The following is a 26,749-nucleotide window of genomic DNA, read 5'->3' as shown; positions in this document are numbered from 1 at the left end:
CAGGTCACATGACTAAGGTCAAAGGTCATTTAGGGTCAATGAACTTTGGCCAAGTTGGGGGTATTTGTTGAATTACCATCATAACTTTGAAAATTTATGGATTTAGTTCATGAAACTTGGACATTAGGTTAATCAAGTACCACTGAATATCCTGTGCGAGTTTCAGGTCACATGACCATGGTCAATGGTCATTTAAGGTCAATAAACTTTGGCCGTGTTGGGGGTATATGTTAAATTACCATCCTAGCTCTGAAAGTTTATGGATCTAGTTCATAAAACTTGGACATAAGAGTAATCAAGTATCACTGAACATCCTGTACGAGTTTCAGGTCACATGACCATGGTCAAAGGTCATTAAAGGTCAATGAACTTTGGCCGTGTTGGGGGTATTTGTTGAATTACCATCCTAACTGTGAAAGTTTATGGATCTAGTTCATAAAACTTGGGATATAAGAGTAATCAAGCATCACTGAACATCCCCTGTGAGTTTCAGGTCACAAAACCAAGTCAAAGTTCAGTTAAGGTAAATAAACTTAGGCCATGTTGGGGTAATTGTTGAAGTGCCATCATAACTTTGAAAGTTTATGGATAGAGTGAATGAAATGTGGACATGGGTGTAGTTGACAGTCTTAAGTCTCCGTTCAACTGTCATTTATGGTCAATGAACGTGGTATTATGTCATTATATGAATGATGTTTTTGTGAATGATTATTTTATAGTAGTTTTCAAAGTTAGCACTGCTGCTATATTAAATTGCGTAATGCAGGCGAGACTGCCAGAGGCGTTCCACTTGTTTACTTTTGGAGTCCAATTTCCTTTGTTTACATTTGCTGCAAAAGGACTACCTTGGCGGCAAATAAAAATGTGATAAGCAGATTCCTCATGAAAAATTACCCCTTTTCACCGTCTACTTTAAATATTCACCATCTACTTTTGTTTTGATAAGGATTTTTGTTGTCAATCACACACAAAACAAATGGGCTTCTGACCTCAGTGAGACAAAATTTTTGGTGGAAAAAATCATGCTTTTGTTGGTGTTGTTTCTTTTGTCCTTTTGCAAAGCAAGTCTCCAATGTGGGAGATTGTCTCCCCTATTGGAGAGAGTCTCCCATATTGGTCGTGCACCTCTACTGAGCACTGCGGGCTTCGTTCAATCAAGGTATGTAGAATTTTCTATTTTTTTGTTTAATTTGTCATCGCATTGAATGTTTTCCAAACAGTATTTTAGTCAGCAAAAATAATATAAAAAGTACGGTTTTTGTGTCACCTGCGAAGCAGAGTGAGACTATAGGCGCCGCTTTTCCGACGGCGGCGGCGTCAACACCAAATCTTAACCGAAGGTTAAGTTTTTGAAATGACAGCATAACTTAGAAAGTATATGGACCTAGTTCATGAAACTTGGCCATATAGGTTAATCAAGTATTACTGAACATCCTGCTTTAGTTTCAGGTCACATGACCAAGGTCAAAGGTCATTTAGGGTCAATGAACTTAGACCATGTTGGGGGAATCAACATCAAAATCTTAACCTAAGGTTAAGTTTTTGAAATGTCATCATAACTTAGAAAATATATGGACCTAGTTCATGAAACTTGGACATAAGGTTAATCAAGTATCACTGAACATCCTGTGCAAGTTTGAGGTCACATGATTAAAGGTCAAAGGTCATTTAGGGTCAATGAACTTTGGCCAAGTTGGGGGTATTTGTTGAATTACCATCATATCTGTGTAAGTGTATTGGTCTAGTTCATAAAACGTGGACATAAGAGTCATCAAGTATCACTGAACATCTCATGCGAGTTTCAGTTCACATGACGAAAGTCAAAGGTCATTTAAGGTCATTGAACTGTGGCCATTTTAGAGGTAATTATTAGATTGCTGTCATAACTTTCAAAGTCTATAGATATAGTTTATAAAATGTGGATATAGGGGTAATTAAGTATCACTGACAAGTTTAAGGTCACATGATCAAGGTCAAATATCAATGAACGTAGTAATATATCATATGAATGGTGTTTTTGTGAATAATTATTTAATAGTAGTTTTCAAAGTCAGCACTGATGCTATATTGAATCGCGTGATGCAGGTGAGACCGCCAGAGGCATTCCACTTGTTATTGCATTTATTGGTGTCTATATTTTATCAAACAATCATGGGAATTGCGCATACAATGAATCAAGAATCTACAATAAATACCGACAAGCTGAATTAAGGTTGTGAATAGTATTAGCGCCACCAACGGCCTTCCTTTTATTTCTGGAAAGAGACATGTGAAGCCACATTCCAGGCCGAGGGTAAGCGATTTTGCTCTTTTTTTTAATGTGCTTTTTATATAAAAAATATTTTTAAAAATGAAAATGGAATGCTTTTCACCAGAAAAAGCCCTGGTGAGTACTTAGCGGAATGAGTTTCGGCTAACATTATTCGCGTTATGAAGCGATGTTAAAGGACAAGTCCACCCCAACAAAAACTTGATTTGAATAAAAAGAGAAAAATTCAACAAGCATAACACTGAAAATTTCATCAAAATCGGATGTAAAATAAGGAAGTTATGACATTTTAAAGTTTCGCTTCATTTCACAAAACAGTTATATGCACATCTCGGTTGGTATGCAAATGAGGGAACTGATGACATCACTCACTCACTATTTCTTTTGTATTTTATTATATGAAATATGAAATATTTTGATTTTCTCGTCATTGTCATTTGAAATGAAGTTTCATTCCGTCCTGAACACGTGGAATTCCATTATTTTAACATTTTGTGCTTCAGGCAAGGAGGTCCTAATCATCAAATTCGTAAAAATTGAAATATTGTATAATTAAAACAATAAAAAACAAAAGAAATAGTGAGTGAGTGACATCATCGACTCTCTCATTTGGATGTAACTGGCTCGTTCATATAACTATTTTGTTAAAAATAAGCGAAACTTTGAAATGTCATAACTTTCTTATTTTACATCCGATTTTGATGAAATTTTCAGCATTGTACTTGTCTGATTTTGCTCTATTGATACAAATCAACATTTTTCTGAGGTGGACTTGACCTTTAAACGAAAACTCTAAAATCCATTGCGTAAACACGTTCGTAGTGCGAGGTTAGTATAGCATACTAACCTCGCAATACGTGTGAGTGGGCTAGAACTATCAATCTCTGCAGTAAAGTCTTTTTGCCATCTAATCTATTTTTTGCCTTCAATTTTATTTTGAAGGTTTAATAAGGACAGCTATAGACGGGGTGATTATTTTGAGACAACCGATTCAAAGATGGAGGAGGATTTTCCAAGAGGTGCCGTATCCAGACGCACCACAAGATCAGCAGATGACAAAAAGAAAAGTTTTGTTCAACTTAGTTCCAAACGTAGCCTGGAAGATGTCTTGTTTAAGGTAATTTTATGTTCGTGGTAGAACTAGGTTCGGCCTGAGTCATCACATTTATTTTGTGTAATGTTTAAATGCTATTGATAAATGAGCTGTACGGGTTAACCGTTAAACGAGGGGGGGGGGGGTAAAAAAAAAACCTTCCCCAAAAGTTCATGAAATTTCACATTCCACATCTTTACATCCATGAAATGCCTATCTATTTATCCATATTTTCTTGTTATTGATGTGATTTAATTAGAATTTATGCCTATCTATTTTTCCATATTTTCTTGTAATTGTTTTGATTTAATTAGAATTTAGAAACTATCAAGAAGATGAAGAACATTCCCTTCTTTCTAGACTGAAAGATTGTCTTCAGTTAATAACACACTCTGTTAAGGCCTGGTCCCACTGGCCGACGGACACAACACGTAATCATAACAGATACAGTGTACAAGCAAAATTTTGGGGTGGGGTTCCCATCTGTTTTCATCCGCTCCAGACAATAGACGAAATAGGCAAGATTCTTTTCCGTTTTACATCCTCTCTGCATCCGTAAGTGCAGTGGGACCAAGCCTTTGCCTTCATGAAAATCTACATGTGGCTTGCTGGAGTGACCTCGCACTCACAGGGGTCGCCTTCACCCACTCCCTCCACTTCATGCTGTTTGGTACATCCTCCTCCCTCAACCCAATCCTCCTATTACCTCTACAATTTTCTTCTTCCATGTCTTCTTTGCTTGCCCCCCTTTCCCTCTGACCAGCCACCTCGAACTCAAACGCCCTTCTCAAAACACGATCGATATCTCTCCTCAACACATTCCCATTCTTACACACTCTGTTTGCCCTTCGCCATCTGATCAATCTTTCTTTTCCAATATATTTAGCAAATTTGTCATCTCGAAGCCAACAAATCATTTCAGTCATCGAAAGTTTTAATACTTAATTGATTCTACAAGAAATAATAACTATCTCTTCTTGTTAAATAATGTAAATCCTTTTTCCCTAGGACTCTGAGCAAGCGACCCCCAGTAAAGGGAAGAAAAAGAGAAAGACAAAGAAGAGTGAAGGTGGAGTGACAGAAGAACAAACCTTGGAAGAAAAGTTTGAAGGAGAAACAGAAAGGGATGGTGTCGTTCCTAAACCACTCACAGCAAAGGTCAGTAGACAACAAGAGGTGCAGAGGTGTTTTGCTAAGTGGATAAGTCTCTGGACTTTGAAGTGCAAGGTTCGGGGCTCAAATCCAACCGCGGCTTTCCGTCTTTTGGAAAGGGGTTAATATAAATAAACCCCTTTAGTAGTAAATGGGTAGGAAGGAATTCTTTGAATGCTTAAGATCAGGGTAGCCGTGCTAAAGCTGGGTCATACATGTAGTACGTAGCACTTAGAAACATTGCATTAAGTGCTATATAAATGCTGCATATACAACAACAGGTTATGGGACATTCCACAATTTTAATGAAATCCATATCATATTCACCAAACCTAGCACAGAGGTACCTTGTTCGGTAGGCCAAATAAGCAAAATGTATTTGGATCATTTGCTTACCTTTTCTCTGTACTTTGAAGTTAGCCGAATTGAATGTTGGGTAGTATAATGCAATTGAGAGAGTTTGGCATTTGTTATACCTTATGGGGTCACACAGTTGAGTTGAAATCCATAATACTCCAAATTACTTTCGTCATCATCAATTTCCAGGTTCCAAGTTCAGAAGTGAATGCCATTTATGGAGAAAGCATTTACATTACAGCCCATGCATTCCTCCTCCAGTAAGCAGCGTTTTTGTATGAACAAAATTATTCAAAAAATTGCACAATCAAGCAACTTATCTAAATTTTGAAAGCTTGTCCAGCATTGTGTAAGCCTTATTTAGCGACTGGCTGGACTAGGGAGTGGAGGATTGCGTGCGGGAATGGCTGACCGAATGCGAAGACCATGGTAAAAACACTTTAAAGGTCAAGTCCATCCCAGAAAAATGTTGATTTGAATAAAATCAAACAAACAAAACACTTAAACTTTCATCAAAATCAGATGCAAAATAAGAAAGTTATAACATTTAATATGCAAATGAGAGAGTCGATGATATCCCTCACTATTTCTTTTTGTCTTTTATTTGAATTCTACAATATTTCAATTTTTACCGATGCGACAATAAGGACCAACTTGACTGAACCATGAAATGTTAAAACAATGATAATACTACATGTTCAGAGATCACACAGGACAATGAGGAGAAAATTAGAATATTTCATATTACATATAATAAAATACAAATGAAAAAGTGAGGGGGTGACGTCATCAGTCACCTCATCTGCATGCCGACCAGGATGTGCATATAACTATTTTGTAAAAATTAAGCTTTACTTCAAAATATGATAACTTTCTTATTTTACATCTGATTTTGAGGAAACTTGCAATGTTATGCTTGTTTGATTTTTCTCTTTTTATTTAAATCAATTTTTCGTTGGGGTGCCCTTGTCCTTTTAATATGTACAATTATTGTCTTTGTAAATAACTAGATTATTATTATTTATGTTTTTCCCTCTCTACAGACACTGATGGAAGGCATGCTGGTGCTAGCGGTCATACAGGAGATACATGAATATGAAATTGTTCTTAGTCTTCCAAACGGGCTGACCGCGTTTGTTCAGATCACAGACATTTCATCCTACTTCACGCAGCAGCTTCAAGACCTGAATGAATCAACCAATGCTGATGATCAGGTATTAGGCAGATTTGAGATTATTCGTTGACATTACTGACAGCATGCCATTTACTCTCTTGTGTTTGTATAGTGAAACCTGTATACAAAGACTGGCCATTGGAGATCAGCAAAGTCATCTTTTAATGACCAGGGGGTGTCTCACAAAGATTAAAGTATGACTTGGAGTCGCACTTAAATGTTAATGTGTATGTGATATGCAGTGCGCAATCTCATTGATCAATACACAGTAATGCCCGTCCTATTGGCATGATCTGACAAATGCGGTCTGCCTTTTATACCTCATGCAACTCAGCATTTAAGTGCGACTCTAAGTCATACTCAAATCTTTGTGAAACACCCCCAGGGCTCCATCTTACAAAGAGTTGCGATTAATCCTATCAACCACAACTATGGAAAGCAAGCAACATTAACATCTAACATGCATGTTTGTTCAAATATTTTCTTTAGTATGATGCATATTCATACAATGTACATTCATTGTTTTCTTGAAACTTCATTGTGCTTCTCTTTCTTTACAAAGGACATGTGCAAATTTCCTGTAGAGAAAATTATGACAAAGATGGATTTCCATATGGTTGAAGTTGATTGGACCAACAGCAACTCTTTTAGATATGGGGCTGGGAGAGTTTATTCAGCTGATCGAGTACATAAAGTTTGATGGTCCCAACATGTTGGCATGATATCAGTGGTCAAGAAAATGTGTTGCTGCCGGGTCATATCCTGTACAGAAGGCCCAGAGGACCCCAATTTTGTCGGCCATCTTTGATTTTTCATGAACATCAATTATTTTCATATTTTTGAATTTTGAGCAGACAATGGGAAAATCTTGAATAAATACGCGTTTCACATTTCCTTGACCACTGATTTCATGCCAACGTGATGGGATCATCAAACCTTACGTACCCTATCAGCTGAATAAACTCTCCCAGCCCCCGGTCTATTTGTTAGACGGGGCCCAGGTAGTCTTTATGTACAGGTTCCATTAGCATGTTTCCATGGGAATGCAATTGAAGGGAGTCCATCCTCTGTAAACTAGACAAGCTTAGTCGACTGATGATCATTCTGCACAGGTGGACGCTAAAGATTTGAATGTATTACTATATGTTTATATGTTATTCAATCACCAACCCATTTGAATAATTGTATTCAGCATTTCTATAAAGTTCAAATTCCTCACCCAGTATGTATTTAATTCTATTGTGATTTGAGTTGGAGTCTTTGGGCACATGCAGCATCGAGTACGCCATTTTCATAAGTTTGTGAATCAACTGCAGTATCAGGCTTGATGTCTGCATCTTTTTCACATCTTGAATAACGCCTTTGCATTTCAGGAGCTTCCCAACATTCGAGACGTGTATGACGTGGGGAACCTGGTCCCTTGTAAGATCAAGTCGCTAGGTGCATCCAAGGATGGCCATCGTCGTATCCAGGCCTCGCTTGATTACGAAGAAATCAACTCAGAACTCAGCATCTCTCTCATCAAAGTGGGCATGGTGAGTACAAACATAAATTATGAATAATAAAAATGATAAATTGGTATTTATATAGTGCATAATCAATTAAGATTGCTCTATGCGCTTTATACAAATTGCTCTCCAATATTAAAATTACACTAGAACAAAAATAAGTATGTTTTCAAATGTCTTTTAAATGATTCAACAGAAGTACATGATCGAAGGTGAATTGGTAAGCTATTCCATAATTTGGGACCGTTCAGCATAACAGTAAAGACAATAACTGCATCCTCAACCTAGATTAAAGGCTAGGGCAAGCCAGGATCTGATGACTGGTGTAATATATACAGTCAAACATGTCTATTAAGGCCACTCAAAGGAAACAGAAAAAGTGGCCACTGAAGACAGATTGCCCTTATAGACAGGTTGTAGAACGTCCATTTCTTGTGAATGGGAGACAATTTTGGTAGTCACTTAAGTCTGGTTTTCACTGTTAAAAAGTGGTTGCTAAAACTGGTTTGGCTGTATATCAGTGCACTTTCGATGCATTAAGCGCTACATAAAAGCGGAATATTATTATGATTTATTAAAAAAAAAAAAACTGTATTGAAGTGTGAGTTGTTTGGGAGCGAGCTGGCTCGGTCAGTTAAGCATCTGCCTGTTGAACCAAAGATAGTGAGCTGGAGTCCATTCTACGCAGATGACTGGAGCATGCAACGTGCGTTACTGTACATTTCCTGTTTCGACATGGGCTATTTTACAGTGCATCCATCCATTATGGTAGCATGATACACGCAGGCCCTTTGTTGAGGAGAGTCACCACCTTTGCACATTGCCTTTGCATATATACGAGTAGGCAGACCTGCCAACCAGTACGTTTTAGCCTTATTTAGTACGTTTTTGCAACCAAAATACGGCAGTACGTTTTTTCTTTAAAAAATAAAATAAAAATAATTTTCTTATTTTTCATTTTTTACAAAATCGTAATTTATTGAGAAAAATCATCTCTATATGTCTCTATTTCATAAAACGTACACAAATATGGTTATTAGATCAATGTAATTTCAGGTAACTTGTTTTTTTTTTTCAATCATATTGTAAAAGCCAGGGTGAGATATACACAAGTTTCAATGTTTTTTTTTTTCATATGCAAGAGCAGTGCGCATTTTAGCTTGCATGCAGCTTGAGCGCCGTGATGGGCGAGTGCGCCAAGCATTTTATTATGAAATACACTTTTTTGGGGAAAAAATACAAAATATTTATCTCACACGGTAAAAATACTGATTTTTTTGTCAAAATACTGATTTTGGGGATAAGAATACTGAAAATGCAAAATACAACTTGGCAGCTCTGAGTAGGGGAAAATATGGAGTAGCCGTCCACTTTTGTCTTATTTGCAAGACTGCTTATCATCATCAAAATCTGATTTGGTGAAGAATTTTTTGATGAACAAATATCCCATTAATGTAATGAATCTTTTGATGATTTTACCCTTTCAGACCCTTCATGGCTGCATCTCCAGTATCGAAGATCACGGCTACACCATCAACCTCGGCATCAAGGGCACCAATGCTTTCCTGGCCAAGGACGATGCGGCCAGGGGCGCCAAAGGCAGGACGGGTGAGGCCATGAAGGCCGGGAAGCTTGTGACGTGCCTGGTCAAGGCGGTCAAGTCCAATGGAAGGTCCATCATTCTGACATTTGACCAGGAGAGGTTAAAGTCCTCTAAAGCTACCAAGACCACGCATACCACGTTTTCTTCTCTGATACCAGGGACGAGACTGGATGTCATGGTTACCAAGGTGATTATGATTGGGTGATGGGAATCTATTCTACATGTGACTCTGCCTAAGTCAAGTCTCTTGGGACCTCAGAAATTTGTTTGAATCAGAAGAAATTTGACTGAGAAGATGTTATTAACACTTCTTTTGCATATTCTTGGTCCTGTCTTACAAAGAGTGACGATTGATCCGATCAACCTCAAGTATACGGAAATCCGTCAATGTCATAATTTTTTTCTTCAGGAAATTTGCACAATGTCCTTTATAAACAAAGAGAAGAACACTGAATTTTCAAGAAAAGAAAAGAATATATGAATATACATCATATCTAGCAAATATTCTAAACAAACGTGTATTTTAGATGTTGAAGTTGTGGGCTTTACATAGTTGTGGTTCATTGGATCAATCGCAATTCTTTGTAAGACAGTACCTTGGGGCCCGTAACACAAGGCTTGGCGATGAACAGCAAATATGAAAGAACACTTCTCATTGGTTCCTAGCCGACATTTTGAACCAAATGCGCATGACACATTTATCTTGATTGGTCTATTGATTTAGCGATTGATTGTGTTACGGACCCTTGGTCTGAAACATGCCTCGAATTAGTCAGTCATTTGACTTATGGAAGGTTGACTCATCTATGGGTATCTGCAAATATAATAATAATAATAATAATAATAATTAGACTTATATCGCGCCAAATCCACTCTGTAGAGTGCTCAAGGCGCTTTTTAGGAAATTATAAAAGAAATAATAGACCGAATAAGTTGTGTCATCATTTACTTTGGGACATTTTTCTTATGAAACAAATGTTGCAAAGAAAAATTAAATTATTAAAGATATTGGAAGAGGTATGATCTTTTTAAGCCCATGTGAAAGCATATTCTCAGCGTTGTAGAAAGGGCATTACAAGGAAATTGTGTTCATTTTAAATTAATCTTAAGTTCCAAAATCATGGGAATACTCCCCAGGGAGTGGAGGATGTGCATATATTGTGTGCGGGAATGACTGATTGAATCCGAGTATTGAATCTGAGTAGAAAAATGCTATTATTAATCTAAGACTAAACTTCATTTTTCTTTGAAATCCTAGGTTCTTCCAAACTCTATGATCACAGACATCTTTGGTCTCTACAAGGGCTGTGTAGATCCTATACATCTCAAGGACACTGCTGACGAACTCACCAAGTATGAAATCGGCCAGAAGGTATGTTTACTCTCAAAGTTCTACAAGAAGTTTCATCACACATTACTTTCAGCAATATGAACGGTACTTTAGTCAATGCGAAGAGAATGAACTTTCAATTTTTTTTTATTTCTTGTTAGATAAGAAGAAGGATCATTACCATCTGTCATCTGGCAAGTCAGATCTGTAAATTCTATGATTTTAATTTGCTAATGGTCAAAGTTGTCTTTTAAACTGATAAAGCAGTCTTTGTCAGAAAAAACATCCAACGAGTCCTCAAATGCGTCTGGGTGTTGGGTTTAGTTTACAATCAAAATGGTTGAAATTTTGATGTCTTTTTGCAGACCCTTTCTAATCAGTTGAAATCAGTTGATTCAATCAAATGTATCAGACAAATAAAACATTGAAAATATGATCGAAATCGGAAAAGGTATAACAAACTTATGGCATTTTAAAGATTTGCATTATTCCGATGAAACAGTTCTAGGCATGTCTTCTTGAATATTCAATGAGCCAATTGATGATGTCATATCCCCAAAGAACCAAAACAAAAAATGCAATGACAAGTGATCTAGTGCATTACATATTCATTGCTGCAACTTATTTCATTTCATTATAAGGGAGGCATATCATTCACACTTGTATGAAAAAATGAAACAAGTATAATTTCATGAAATAACATAAGAAAAAGGAAAGTGGGGATGTGATATCATCAGCCCACCTAAAGAATATTCATGACAACGTGCATATAACTGTTTTCACAATATATTGCTGACATTTAAAATTTAATAACTTTGCCATTTGTTATCCAATTTTGATGAAATTCTCAGCATTTTGCTCTGTGAATTTTACTCTTTTTATTTCGATATAAATATTTTCAGCCCGGAGTACCCCTTTATGACTAGTTCTATTGAACAGTTATGGCTTTGAGATGAGGATGGTTCTTCAGATAACAAGAATCCATGTCACTATCTTATAAAGATACGATACACACATCACAATTCTGCTTGGGCATTAGAATAATAAGCCAGTTTGGAGTTCCATTCTGTGCATGATCAGGAGGAGGCCATTTGTCCAAAAGTGACATGGACATTTAATATTTAATGAGCTAAGCACCAACTTGATGTATTGATTGTTCATATATTCTTTTGAATTGTGTTTTTCGTTATATCCTCAAAAGACATCAATGCGTCCTCTAGCGAGTGGTATTTCACAGCTGGCCAAGTACATTGTTATAGCAGCATGTAAATGCGTTCAAAGAAGAAATGCAACAAATCAGTTGAAATCAGTCGATATAATCAAATGTATATCAAAATGAAATAAGAAGTTTCATGTAATGTTCAAGAACATTTTACAAGTACCTTCATGGAGTGTAAATCCGTGTGCTATTCTAGTGACCTGTTCTTTACAATTTCTGCACCCTGCTATGTAAGGCATGCTTACATAATATCTTGCTTTGAAATTTGCTTTTTATAATGAAAGAAATGAAAGGTCATTTGACCAAAATTGCCCATGAAGTAACTACGAACTGGTCTATTTTCCACACTTGTTACCTTTCAAACAGTTGTAATGAGTGAGAACTGTTCCAAGATACTTTGTGTCTGTGATTCTAACTAAATGCCCTTAATGATGTATACTAATTGTATACAATTAGATTTCAATGCTCTCTGCCTCTCCCTATGATTTCTTAGGTCACGGCCGTTATTCTGTACAACTGTCCAACCACCAAGTCCATCGGACTCGGCCTGAACCCAATTCATCAGAAGTTGTCCTTCGACCTTACCACCGACTTCATCCGTGACCTTTCACCCGGTGACATCATTGAAGATGCCTTGGTGGTCCGAGTCCAAGAGAAGGAGAATCTTATTGTGCAGCTGAATAAAAAAATGAGAGGCATAGTTTATGTAAGTAGGAGTGGATGAACCCTTGTACATAAAAACCAGAGTAGAAAATTATTTTTATTTTTCAGGGGATTTTTATACCTCCTATTTGGCCAACTGCTGAATTTTAGGGGCTATTTCTTTATTTTAAGGGCTCGACATTAGCAGTGGCCTGGGCAACCTACATTGAGAGTTGAGCCACCGGAATTCGGTAAAAGTCCACACTTGGTGGCCCAGACAGGCTGCCAAGTTTTGATAAATTGTAATGTTTTCTATTGTTTTAGGGCCACCAAATTTGCTGTGTGGGCCACCAAAAATATGAAATTGATGATTTTGGTGGTCCGATCGGGCCATCAAGAAAAAAAAGTTAAGTGTGGAGCCTTGGCTGCTGAGTTTCCAAATTTTCTTGGATATTGTTAGTAGCAGATTGCGGGCGGCTGTTAAAAAAGGTGATTGCCCCTATAGGCTATATTTATATATCATATCATAACCCACAATTGTGTATTCAATGAAATTTTAATGTCACAATATTTTGGTGTTACTACCATATTTTGTAGTCTTAGGGGGTGTTACAATGAAATATTTGTGATCCATTGCGAATTTCTGATTCCAGTTTATAATTGATATATATCAATTATAACCAGAGCAAATTGCTTATTACTGCTTCTTGCAAATGGCCGACCAGCAATCAAATCGCAAATCTGCAGTTATGATTGAGTTTTGACCCAAAATTGACTAGCAATTGATTGTAAGATTCTTGCAATACCCCATAATTGTAGATTGTTGGAGAGAATTCTTATAAGCTTGAAGTAACCACCAATGTATACTACCAAAGATACTACAGGGGGAAGATCGAACAGTACATAGACCGTGTAATGAAACGCTCGGAAAGAGCGCCCTACAGCATTGAGTAAGCAACGACTCATTTTTACCTTTGCTCATCGCGAGATGGTTGTGTACAAAACATGAGAGAAATGGTGAAGGGTTGAAGGAATAGACGACTTTTACATCTTAAATTTTTTTTCATTAAATTTTTTTTTTTCTTAAATTAAAGATGAATATATTTCAGAGGTTTCTGGGTAATAAAAGGTGGAATTATTCCCATGCACCACCCTTGAGCCCTCTCCAAAGTCCCCTCTCTCATTTTCCCCATATGTTTTATACTCGGCTGCGTGCCTATGTGCGATGGTTTACTTACTCAACGCTAGTGGGTGTCCTTCCCCTGAGCGTTTATCAAGCGTTTGGGAGCGTTTCAAAAAACCGTCGAAGTGTCCGATCTTCCCCTTGTAGTATCTTTGATACTATTTAGCATAATTCCTCTTTTATCAGAGAATTTTGTTAAAACCATGTATAATTGATCTATCCTATTTTTAGCATTCCCATGGCAGTGATGACAAACAGAAGAGGCACAGTCCGGCGAGCATTGGGGAGAAGGTCAGGTGTCGTATCTTGAACTTCAACCTCTTTGATCGGCTGGCCATTGTGTCTTTGAGGCAGTCCATCTTAGATAAGCCATTCCTTGGGATCAACGATGTCAAGCCAGGCATGCTGGTCACGGTAGGTAACATGTTTTCCTTATTTAATTTGGACACTGGTCATTATTAATGTAAAAGAGGAAATTTTTGCGGTGTGGAAATTTTCGCGGCAAGATCGGCGAGCGCGAATTGAAAAACACGCGAATTTATGAGCATCTATTTTAATGCAAGTTTTGAACCGCGGTTCAGTTGCATGTATCATTTTGGCAAAGCGACTTCATAATTTGACCTATAGAAGGCTCCAAAATCATATGCATCGCGAGAATTGTTCCATTGTGAACATTTTTTCAACGGTCGCGGATCGGTATTTAGATTATGAATTTGCTTGAAATATAAGTTGCTTTTGCTGTTTGATTGGTGAGTGTTTAGATCTGTTTAGTTTTAAGAAGACGTCTTGTCGATCGTCCAGGTTTGTTGATTGATCCCATGCGCTTTGAATAGCTGTATTCTCCCCCGGTCCTTACCCGGTGCTCGGCCGTCCATACCAGGCCAGCACCGCCCCCTTTTTGCCTTCCCTGATGTCCGCTCCGCAAAGGAAAGTTGTGCTAAATATCACAAAAGCTCATGATTGGATCAAAACAATGCTGAATTACGCCGCCTTGAGAGCTAGAATTATGATCAGAAAATACAATTTTGTTGCTGAAATGTTAATTAAAACCATTCACAGATGGGGAAGAAGGAAGTTACTTAGTGATTATGGAGCGTGCAGCACGTATTCAAGAACCCGCGAATATGTTTTGAAGCCACCCAGCGCGAAAAATTAATACCGCGAAAATAACAGTGTTTACAGTACTTGTAAGCTGATGGTTTCTTGGCTCTCATCGTTACTGCTTTCACAAACTGTCGTAAGAGACAAGCAGATAGATTTCAAAATGAACATGCTATAAGTTTTTCCTTGTAGCGACATGTATTTAGGAGAGCAATATGTACTCAATTTTATTCCGTTTTTAACACCATGTAGTACAATGTGTAATGAATCACGTGAGGCCTTTATAGATTCTAAATGTTTTGGAGATTATAGGCATTCTGGTCCAGTTTTTCAGTATATTGAAAGTATTTTCATTTCAAATGTTTTAATGCATTTGGGCTTTTTGGGACATTATTAACAATGTCTATTGTATTTTCAATGCTAGAAATATATGATAAAGAAAAATTATCAAGTGAATTGTACTGCAAAATTTGAATCATCAAACAGTTTCTGTATTTTGATGTTCAGTACTATTTTTTGAAAGACACAATTCATCAATATGGCAAATATCCTTGGCACAAGCGCATAAAGACAGGCTCAATTGAAATAAATCCCAGAAATTAAATATCCAAGCAGAGGAGAGATTTTCAAACTGACCTCAAAGCGGGGGAGTTGCAGTTCTCGCACAAGATCCTTGGAAATGACTGCTGATCGTTCTAAATTTCAATGAATTTGTTTTACTTCTATTTCATCCAGTCAGTCAGTGTGGGTGCATATTGGTCGAGTGGTTCAGACTCTTGCCCATAATACAGAGGGTCGTGGGATCAAATCATAGCCATGGCGTGTTTTCCTTCAGCAAGAAATTTATCCACACTGTGCTGCACTCGACCCAGTTGAGATGAATGGGTACCCAGTAGGAGTAATTCCTTGCATGCACTGAGCGCCAGTGATGGTAGCTCGAGCTAAACCCGGGGTAATATAGCAGCGCTTTGTATCCTCTGTCAAAAAGAGCTTCATAATTCCAGCTATTAGTATTATTAAAGTTATCACTGCATTTATGCATTGTCCACTTTCCTTTGCTAAACCACATTATCTGCACACTCTCTCATAACCTACCTACAAACTGATGTTACTGATTTGTTCTGCTTTGCAGGGAGTGATTGAGTCGGTGATGCCGAGAGGTGTAGCTGTTAAGATTCAGGATCGGATCCATGGCTTTGTTCCAAGAACCCATCTGGCTGATATTCCTGTTCAGAAACCACAAGAAAGGTTCACTGTTGGGTCAGAAATAGAATTAAGGGTAAGTAATCCTCATTTTTCCCAAGTATATTTATTAGTATTATATACTAGAAGTTGAATAGGAGGTATAGATTATTCTACATGGTATTCTCCAAGTTAGTTTGATGATAAGTATCCTGAGTATTTTTGGTTGAGAGTCTGAGTGTATACTGCAGATAATCCTCAAACATTATTTTTTCATCATCAGTGTCACTACCATCATTTTCTGCATCACCGTTGTCATCTTCATCATCATCATCATCACCATCACCACTATCATAATTTTCACCATCATCACAACCAGCTTCTTCATCGTCGCTCTCCTCATCATACCATGAAGTTGTTGCTGCATCTTCAACATCAACATTACCACCAACATCATTGTCATTCTCCATCCTACTCCTCATCGTCATTTTCCTCTTCATCATTGTACCATGCAGTTGTTTCTGCATCTTCACCATCACCAATACCACCAGCATCATCATCGTCATCCTCCTCCTCCTCTTCATCATACCATGCACTTGTTTCTGAGAACCCCTGATCAATACTAATTCCAACCCTTTCATCCCCAGGTGCTCCTTGTTGAACCCTCCAAGAGGCGCGTCCTCCTCACTCACAAGAAGACCATGGTGAAATCCAGTCTGCCGATCCTTGCCTCTTACTCACAGCCCAAGGTGGGCATGTGGGTGCACGGCTGCGTCGTGGCTGTCAAGGACTTTGGCTGCATCGTGTCCTTCTACAATGATGTCAAAGGTGAGAGATTGGTGGAGTGGATTCTAAAGCCCAGCGCACACTGCGATATGATGCAATGCGATTTTTCAATAAATCGCATTTTGCATTAAAATGTGAAAGTTCCAATAAGTGAAAATTATTTCATATGAAGTTTGGCGTAATGTTAGGAATAATGAAATCATAATTTTGCTTTGCGGCAAGCCCTGTGGGCTGTGGTCAGAGTAAAGTACAAATCGGCTTCAAGGCGCTGCCGATGATGATGTCATTACGCTTTGGATATTAGTTTGCTTTTATTCCTACAGGGAGGCCAGAACTAGACCCAAATTTCCATAGTCCTACCACTATTCTGAACTCTGATCGCTAAGATTTTATCGGTAGGAATGTCCATGTCAAATGTTATTACAATTTCTTTGAAAATCGGATCGAAACAAATCGCATAGTGTGCTCCGGGCTTAAGCAAATGATCGGTTGTGAGCATGCACAGGGGAGTGTTTCATGAAACATGGTCAGTAATGTTCACACACAAGTTTGCTCAGAGCCAATCAGATGCAAGGGTTTGGTAGCTTTGAACAATAGTCGGTGTGACTCTCTGATTATTTGTTTCCTGAAATGCTCCTCAGGGCCCATCTTAAAACCAGTTGGGATATATTCAAAATCAAACTTCATATGTCAAATTCAAAATTCCTATTTTACTGCACAAATACCATAATAAGAATGGTATCTTTACCCGGGGTAGCCACTTCATTTCTGAAAACTGTTCTCCCAGCAGGCCCTACTATGACCCCGGCTTTAGCTCGGCTACCTATAGACGCTCAAGGATTCAAGGAATTTCTTCCTACCGGGTACCCATTCACCTCGCCTTGGTTGAGTGCTGCACAGTGTGGGAAAATTTCTTTCTGAAGGAAAACATGCCATGGCTAGGAATCAAACCCACATCTCTCAGATTGAAAGACGAGAGTCATAACCACTAGATGACGACACCCCTATATCCCTATATCCATTTCATAAACGTGAATATTGAATGCAGAGGGTGACCTAAGTTACTTACAAAATGACTATTCACAAAATTTACGTCGAAATATAATGAATTGATGATAAAAAATGCAAAGATAGAACAAAGGATTATATGTTCATCTTTTGTCCTGATAGGCATCATCCCCAGGGCAGAGTTAGGGATAGACGACAGCGCCTCTCCTGCAGATAACTTCTACGTTGGTCAAGTTCTCAAGTGCCAGGTCGTCAGGACGCACAACCCTGAGAGCAAGAAGCTGTCTCTATCCCTCAGGAAAGATAGTAGGAGAGAGCAGGAATCTTTCGAGCCTGGCAAGGTAGGATCCTGCTTCCATTTTGTCTTGATTTGTTTGCTGTGTGTGTGTGGTGATCAGTGTTGCAGAGCTGCCAACCGTAAGGAAAACTTAGTCTATGTTAGAATATAAAGGACCATGGAAGTTCAAAAGGGCATCTTAAATAAAATGCCGCAAAGAGGAAAGAAAGGGGGGGGGCTAGAGCTACTTTCATATTGATACATAAAATGATACATGCAAACACGTATGCAAACGGTGGAATGACTAGAATCTAGTATAGTTTTAGAAGTAGACTGCATTGTAGCTTGTAAAGCAAAGTATTTGTACATTTTTTTCTGTTCAGATTCCTCTAGAATAATGAAATTGTAAAGATAGGGTCAATTGCAAAGGGAAAATATTTTACGGATGTAGAGAATAATAATTTACTCTTCCAAATGTTGGCAGCTCTGGGGTGTATTTCATAAAAAGTTTAGCAATTAAGCTCTGTTATGATGGCAACTACCATGGTAACATGGCTCAACAGCCAATTAAAATCAAGGTTTCCATGTTATTTGTCATAATGGCAAAGTTACAATTGTTGACAACTCTTTATGAAGCAGGCCCCTGGTGTAGTGTATTGAGCCTTAGGGACAGTGATTTTCCGTTTCAAAAAATTGCCTTTTCCGTTTCAGAAAATCTCAAATTCCGTTTCAGCATGTCAGAAAACGGAAATTCCGTTTCCCCATAGACTTTGTACACACGGAAAAGTGACAATTCCGTTTACACATTTACATGCACACTCGCACTGGTCAAAATTTGTATCTGCTACTGTACCAACAACACAATAAAATCCGTTCTAATCGGATCTATGCGGGTGAATAAAATATTTTAACACACCCATTTTGCATGCATACATCCTCACCTTTCATATTATTAGCATTATTTCAAGGTGAAATGATATTTCATCGATAATTTTGGGGTTTTTTGGACATCTTTATCATCAGTCAACGTCTTTTCCCAATCCGCCATCTTGGATTTTAAGACCATGATATCGTGCTGTTACATCTTCAAACGTAGAGGGCAGCAACACACAACTGTGTACATGTAGTTGAACGACACATGTGTGCATGTGAAGCCCAACCCGGCCGGCCGGGTACGGGTACGGTGCGGGGTACAATCGAGTGTGCTGATGTCGAGTGCAGTCACGATGTGTGAATTGTCATGATAGTAGCGAAGTGAGATCGTGTTTTCTGGGTTTTTTGGGCCATTTAATATTCTCATTTTGTTGTGATTTTGGAGTAATTTCTGTTGCTATTCTGTGTATTTTGAGGGAAAATACGTTTTCCGTGATTTTCTGTTTGAAATGCCATTTTCCGTTTCAAAAGGCCCTTTCCGTATATTCCGTCCGTTTTCCGCGATCGCGGAAAATCACTGTCCCTAGAGCCTGTATTCATGAAATCAGCAAAGATTAGAAAGGCTGTTCAGGGCCCCGTCTTACAAAGAGTTACGACTGATCCAATCAATCATAACTCTATGGAAAGCCATTGGTGTCATAATTTTTTCTACAGGAAATTTGCAAAATGTCCTTTGTAAACAAAGGGGAAAACTCCAAATTGTCAAGAAAACAATGAATTTATGAATATACATTATATCTAGAAGATATTTTGAACAAACATGCATTTATAAGATGCTGACGTTGCTGGCTTTCCATAGTTAGGACTGATCGGATCAATTGTAAATCTTTGTAAGACATGGCCCAGGTTTTCCAATTTGGTGAAATGATTTATTTGCTTTGTCATTCCTGTTATGAACTTTTTGAACAAAGAGCAACAAAAAACAGAATCAACGTACTTATTAAATACCTTCATCTTCAAAGTTTAGGCCTCTTTGCAAAAATACTTCATCCTTAAAAGTTGCAATATTTTTCTTTTCTCCAAATTGCATTTTGACAGTAATGTCCAACTAGCTGTATACTGGTTGAAGTGTGACACAGCCAATTCCCTTTTCAAAAGCTGAAATACGATAGAATAAAATTCTTTAAATACACAAATGTAATAGGGACATAAAATTTTACATGAATTTACGTTTGACAGATTTCAAGAATACAGGCTAGAATACGCTATTTGTCTCGTCTGTGTATGTGATTGAAGGATGCTTCAAAGATCACTTGCCTTCAAAGTAATTCAGCAAACCAATAAAAAATCTATCAATGCAGTCTTTCCTATTCTTCATGCTGATATATTCCATTGAAAACTTTGATTTTCCCATTATTTATGATTTTCGTTAGTTTTTAAAATAAAATTTATTTTGTATTTATTAATTAGTTTATTTTTCATGTTATTATTATTTATTTATTTAGGGCTAATTAACAGGAAATCGAAGTAGTAAAAAGTCTTCTTTTTTTTTGGGGGGGGGATTCTCTGTACTTGCTCACTATTTCAACTAAATATTGAAATATCTTCAGAAGCATAGGACTACAGTTCCCTGCCACAAGGTCCATGGCGACCAAAAGAGAAAAGTAACAGCTTCACACATGAAAGGTTGAAAATAAACAGTACAGTCCTTAATACTATACCCTGCTATTAAAGTAAGGATAATCAATTAATATAAGACAACAAAGGTTCTATTAATTTAATTTATTACAGATTCTTGCAATTTAAAAATATGTTATCTCCAATTACAAAGTTAAAAAAAAAAGATGAATGAATTTCCCTTCTTTCTTTGAATTATTTGATCAAGATATATTCAAGCTGTTCTTGGTGTTTTATCTACTGGATTGTCTAATAATTTCAATTAAAATTAATCTGGTTTCCCGAGACTTACAAAGGCAAGTGTGTCTTGATCATCCAATATTTTTTTAAGTTGCTGAAGTCTGCTTAAATTGTGTGTGTCTATTGTACATGTAGGTATGATCGGAAGTGTGTGCGTGCTTGAATGCTTTATGAAATTTGGGAGTGATTGAAATCTGCAATATTTTTGTGTTGCAAATTCTGATTTGTTGACAAAGCGAGCGACTCTGCACTGGATTGCAAATGTGTTTGATATGAACATTGCTGTTGTATTTGTGTTAGCCGAATTTCCGGTTTGTCAATCAATACTCATGTTTCAGATGTGTTGCCAACTGTCAGATTTGTTTGTGTGGTGTATGTGATAAGTGTGACAGTGCTTGAGTGATTGAATAATTTATTGATGATGTTAAAAGCATGTTTTACAGAGGATGATGTAGACTTCAAAAGGTAAGTTGTGCTTGCAGTGACCGATGATTGATGATGTCGAAGTTGGTAGTGATGATGTTGGCGAAGCAACATCGTGTAGATGTGCTTTGTTATTAATTTTAAGAAGATATGTCACAGCAATTTTCAGCATCGTCGAAATATTCTTTTCTCCGGCCCTCGCACTCTAGAAGTAACTACCACAGAGAGAAATATACAATAAATAATTTTATGCTGGACACAAGAGTTAATGAAGAAGGAGAGAGAGAGTGAGACAAACAGGCAGACTAGGAAGACAGAGAGGAGAGAGTGCATAGTTAAACTGCATTCATTTACTTCAATCTGAAGGGGAGGGGGGGGGGAGATATCTGAGTATTGTCTGATACCTTTTTGTATCATAATTCATATCCATATCTGTAAATTGATGATGAATATTGCTAATAACAGAGAGAGAGAGAGAGTGTGTGTGTTTTAGAGTGTGAATTTGATCATAGAGACTTTGTCATTGATGGCTCATTGTGTCTTCTGAGGCTACAGAGAGAGAGAGAGAGTGAGAAAGAAAGAGACGGAGAGACAGAGACGAAGACAGACTGAGACAGAAACAGAGAAAGAGAGAGATAGAGAGAGTGATTGAAAGTGAAGATGTTAACATACAATGTAGAGTGTTATAAAAGAATACTGTCATAACATAACCAAATAGAATAATTGGTTCCTGATAGACTCATCCCTATATTGACTTTCTGTAATGATAAACAACACTCATGGTTTCTATCAGAAATATATCTCCTATATTGTGTGAGTCGTTGGAAAGTTAACTTTCATTGGTAAATTGTGTGAGCTCTTTTTCAATGATTGCAAATATCAGTGTATCTTGTACACCCACCCCCCCCCCCACAAAAGAAGCAAATGACACGGGTTTGAATACCTTACATGTTTTGATATCTTTCCCTTATTAACTGCTTTTTAGAATACAAAAGCAATATTCTTAGTGTTGATATTCTGTCTGACTCACACTTTATAGGATGATATCAGATATTGGGGAGATGGCACATCATCTCAAGAAGTTCTACTAGAATGCATCATTGAGGAGATGAGGTTACTGCGGAGGACGATAGTAGAACGCTTCCCATTACCCACTCCACCACCAGCACCAACATCTGCCACTCCAGCACTCACTTGCACACCACAAGCACCAAAGCCTTCCATATCAACACAAACATATGCTCTGCCAGCACCAACATCTACCGCACAAGTACATGTACCATCTATTACCAATGAAGCAACATTATCTGCTCCACCGGTGTTTACACCTTTGCGACACGCATCAACATATCATGCTCCACCTGCAGTTACAGATTATGCACCATCAGTAATATCAGCAGCTCTAACAACGGCAAGGCCTGTTACACAAGTACCAGCATCTGCTCCACCAGTAACGGTGTCAGCTCCACCAGGAGCAGTGATGTATCCTCCGGCAGCACCAACAAATGTTCAATCAGGAAAAAGATATGCTCCACAAGGACCAACTTATACTCCAGAAGCTCGACCAAGCGCTCCAGCAGCGCTATATGCTCCACCAGCACCAGCATATGCTCCACCAGCAACCTCAAATGCTCCACCGGCACCAGCAAATGCTAGACCAGTACCAGCGAATGCTCTATCAGCATTATCAAACACTCCACCAGCACTAACACATGCTCAACCAATACCAGAGTACGCTTCACTCGCACATACTCCGGCTCAACCAGCAACAACTTATTATGCTTTACATGTACTACCATATGCTCCACAAGCACCAACAATTACACCATCAGCAGCATCATATACTCCACCAGCTCAAATGAATGCTCCAGCAACAATAACATATTCTGCACCAGCTCTCACAAATACTCCGTCAGTACCAACAGATTGTTCACCAGTACCAGCAATTGCTCCTCCACCACCACCAAATACTCAACCTGCACCAGTGCACCTTCGACCTGCACATAGTCTGGCTCAACTAGCAACAAATTCTTATGCTTCAAATTTACCAACATATGCTCCACAAGCACCAACAAATGCACTATCAGTTACACCAGAAGCTCTACCATTACCAGCAAATGCTCCACTTGTACCGGCAAATGCTCAACCAGTACCAGCAAATGCTCGACCATTAGCAGCAAATGCTCCACCAGTAGCAGCAAATGCTCCAACACCTGCAAATGCTCCACCAGTAGCAGTAAATGCTCCAACACCCGCAAATGCTCAACCAGCACCAACATATGCTCAACCAACACCAATATATGCTCAACCAACACCAGTGCACATTCCACTTGCACATAGTCTGGCTCAACTAGCAACAACTTCTCAGGCTTTAACTGTACAAACATATGCTCCACAAGCACCAACAAATACACCATCTGTACCATCAGATGCTCCACCAGCACCAGCAAATGCTCAGCCAGTAGCAGCAAATGCTCGACCAGTAGCAGCAAATGCTCCAACACCTGCAAATGCTCCACCAGTAGCAGCAAATGCTCCAACACCTGCAAATGCTCAACCAGCACCAACATATGCTCAACCAACACCAATATATGCTCAACCAACACCAGCTCACATTCCACTTGCAAATAGTCTGGCTCAACTAGCAACAACTTCTCATGCTTTAACTGTACCAACATATGCTCCACAAGCACCAACAAATACATCATCTGTACCATCAGATGCTCCACCAGCACCAGCAAATGCTCCACTTGTACCAGCTAATGCTCAGCCAGTACCGGCAAATGCTCGACCAGTAGCAGCAAATGCTCCAACACCTGCAAATGCTCAACCAGCACCAACATATGCTCAACCAACACCAATATATGCTCAACCAACACCAATATATGCTCAACCAACACCAGTGCACATTCCACTTGCACATAGTCAGGCTCAACTAGCAACAACTTCTCATGCTTTAACTGTACCAACATATGCTCCACAAGCACCAACAAATACACCATCTGTACCATCAGATGCTCTACCAGCACCAGCAAATGCTCCACTTGTACCAGCTAATGCCCTACCAGTACCAACAAATGCTCAACCGACACCAGTTCACACTCCAACTGCACAAAGTCCGGCTCAACCACCAACACCTTATGCTTCACCTGTACCAAGAGGTTCTGTGCCATCAGCACCAACAGCTCCACCAGCAGCATTGCCAGGTCAACCAATACATGCTCAACCATCCACAACACCAATTGAACTATCCAGCATGCCTGCTCCAAAGCCCACTCCCAATTCTTCTGCGTCCATTCCATCAGCACCAACACTTGTTTCGCCTGCTGATACAACTCCACTGTTGACAGATGCCGAGCTCTTACGAGTGCAAGCATCTAGTTGTTCGTTAAAAAACTTTGCTGTAAGGGTCGCGAGGGAACTTTTCACTGCGGATGAGTGTAAAATGAGTAACTGCAGTGGAAGGAACGGTAAGGCTGCCTTGGATCCGGTGCGTCTAGGGTTCATATACAAACATGTGCCAGCTCTGTGGGGAATTCCTGAGAGTGAACGTAAAGATGCATTGAAAAAATGTAGGGTTGCCATCGATGGGTATGGTAGGATATTGAAGTGCAAGAAGTTCAAGTCCACTTAAAATTGTTTTATTCTCAATAAAACTTGTAATCCGTACTTTGTGTTCACCCCCCTCCCATATCTCCCAAATCACATCAGAACATTCTTTTTGATGTTTATCTCTGAAAAAACCAAACATTTAAAGATAGGAAACAATTTTATTGCATTCCAAGGCCTATTTATTGCCTGAAAAATTAATTGCTTATGATATGAGATATGAAATGAAGCTAGTATCATCTACATGTATATACATTGTCGTGGTATTTTGACATACATGTACATGTAGTGTGCACTGCAGCCCTAACACACTGTAGATTCAATTTTGTCTGCAATATCAAATTAAGTGATTGAACCTGAAAATGATAGGATACCATAGTTGTTCCTTTCATTGATTAAAAAAGATATTTTAGAGTTGTCATAGAGCAGCAATCATAATTTTAAGTTATAGATAATGATGATGATAATGAGAGATGACTTCGAAGTCAGTTGAGTGTCAGCTGTCATGAAATGCCTATAGAGGTAAAAGAGACATCGGAGGGGGGGGGGGGGGGGGGTGGGGGCGGGGCAAACCCAACGTTCCACTAAAAAATTATTTGGCCAAGCCTGCTTGATAGCCCAGGGTAAGTGACAGGTCAGGGAAGAGTGAGATGATGAGTTTACCTTGAGGCAATTTCTAGTGCCATTACATAACCTCTGCTGTTCATCCACATGGTGTCTAAAGGGCCGTCTGCACCAGCCTGAATTTTCAAATTATCATGCTATTTCTGATCCGGCAAATTATCCCAATCTGAACAATCTCGAGATTATTTGTAATGGAGATGCAATCACTGCGATAGTTCACTGGATAAATCTCGAGATTGCAATCCCAAGTCTACTTGCAAAATAGCACAGTTATTTACAAATCATCCCGCTTATTCACAGGTGCAGATGCATTCGAGATATGACTCGGGATTACTTATTCATGGCATCAGACCATTATGCAGCGATGCCTCTCTCGAGCACGAATTGCTCTTCTTGCGCTGGTGGAGATGGGGTTTCTTGAATCTCGATATTAATCGTAAAGAGGGCCGATCGGGCTAAAATCTTGAGATTGAGCAAACTCGGGCTGGTGCAGCACCGCCCTAATTCCCCACGAAAACACAATAATCTTTCTTAAATGAGGACAGTCATCAGCCCTGAAGGCGACTATGGTTGTACTAGTGAATAATGGTGATGGTGACATTGTATGGCATACTTTAAATTGCCTTTTATTATTCATCTGAATTTTAATAAGCAAGGATACATGGCAAACATCCGCTTTGAAGTTCCATGCTACCAGGAGTGTAGGCCATAATAATGTTGAGTCATATGCTCCAAGAAATGCACAATACATAAGGAATATCCAATATTCGCCATTATGTGAGAGTGAGTGAAATTTACTTGCATTGTCGCACTGTAATGTCAAACACGATCTTGACAAAAATATTTAAGATTTGTTGTGTTTGACTAATAGTTTTTTTTCCATTTGTGCATGAACATTTTAAATCATAATGGTACTGTATATGGAATGATGTTAGGGGATGAAAGTTTCCAGTTTTTCAAGTATTATTAAAATTTACCTGTTTTGTTTGTCTTGCTTGAATAAAAATGTTTTGCTTCAGAATATTTTCTGCTTTTTTTCATGTGTATTGCTTTCAATGAAAACCCCTTTCACCATTTTTGAAAAGTTAAATTGTAATCAACTCCATTCTGACTTCACTCAGCTATAGTTATACAAGTTTGCAGAAATAGGGAAATTTATTAGATACTGCGTGCATAATATTATGTGGCATGCTTATGGTAATTTGAAAAGGTGCTGTCATTTGTGTAGTATGTCTGCATAAGGGAGCTATCTTTCTTGTATCACTTCATCTTTCATTATGGTTCTGAGTCGATTCATTTTCTTTTTAAATCTATGACACATTCTTCTGAGCTGCAGGTGATCTTACTGGTACATTAGACAGCGTACTGTTGGCACTTTAAAAAGTGCATCGATATGGCACTTCAAGACAACAGTAACAA

General features: G+C 38.5%; 1 protein-coding gene across 1 annotated transcript in view; it reads left to right on the top strand.

The window, feature by feature from the left end:
* The window catches only part of LOC129272357 (BRD4-interacting chromatin-remodeling complex-associated protein-like), a 29,680-nt gene extending 3,329 nt beyond the window's left edge, over window positions 1–26,351 (top strand). Inside the window, exons 2-13 of the mRNA XM_064107375.1 lie at window positions 3,212–3,386; window positions 4,371–4,520; window positions 5,915–6,085; window positions 7,419–7,580; window positions 9,041–9,343; window positions 10,415–10,528; window positions 12,199–12,411; window positions 13,762–13,944; window positions 15,764–15,910; window positions 16,461–16,641; window positions 17,770–17,948; window positions 22,137–26,351. Of these exons, the coding sequence (XP_063963445.1) occupies window positions 3,267–3,386; window positions 4,371–4,520; window positions 5,915–6,085; window positions 7,419–7,580; window positions 9,041–9,343; window positions 10,415–10,528; window positions 12,199–12,411; window positions 13,762–13,944; window positions 15,764–15,910; window positions 16,461–16,641; window positions 17,770–17,948; window positions 22,137–24,731 (4,518 nt within the window). The 5' untranslated portion in view covers window positions 3,212–3,266 and the 3' untranslated portion in view covers window positions 24,732–26,351. The remainder of the gene's footprint in view (window positions 1–3,211; window positions 3,387–4,370; window positions 4,521–5,914; window positions 6,086–7,418; window positions 7,581–9,040; window positions 9,344–10,414; window positions 10,529–12,198; window positions 12,412–13,761; window positions 13,945–15,763; window positions 15,911–16,460; window positions 16,642–17,769; window positions 17,949–22,136) is intronic.
* Window positions 26,352–26,749: the final 398 nt, after the last annotated feature.

Source organism: Lytechinus pictus, chromosome 12 (assembly GCF_037042905.1).
Source record: "Lytechinus pictus isolate F3 Inbred chromosome 12, Lp3.0, whole genome shotgun sequence".
NCBI classification, from domain to species: Eukaryota; Metazoa; Echinodermata; class Echinoidea; order Temnopleuroida; family Toxopneustidae; genus Lytechinus; species Lytechinus pictus.
This window is presented reverse-complemented; position numbering and strand designations above follow the sequence as displayed.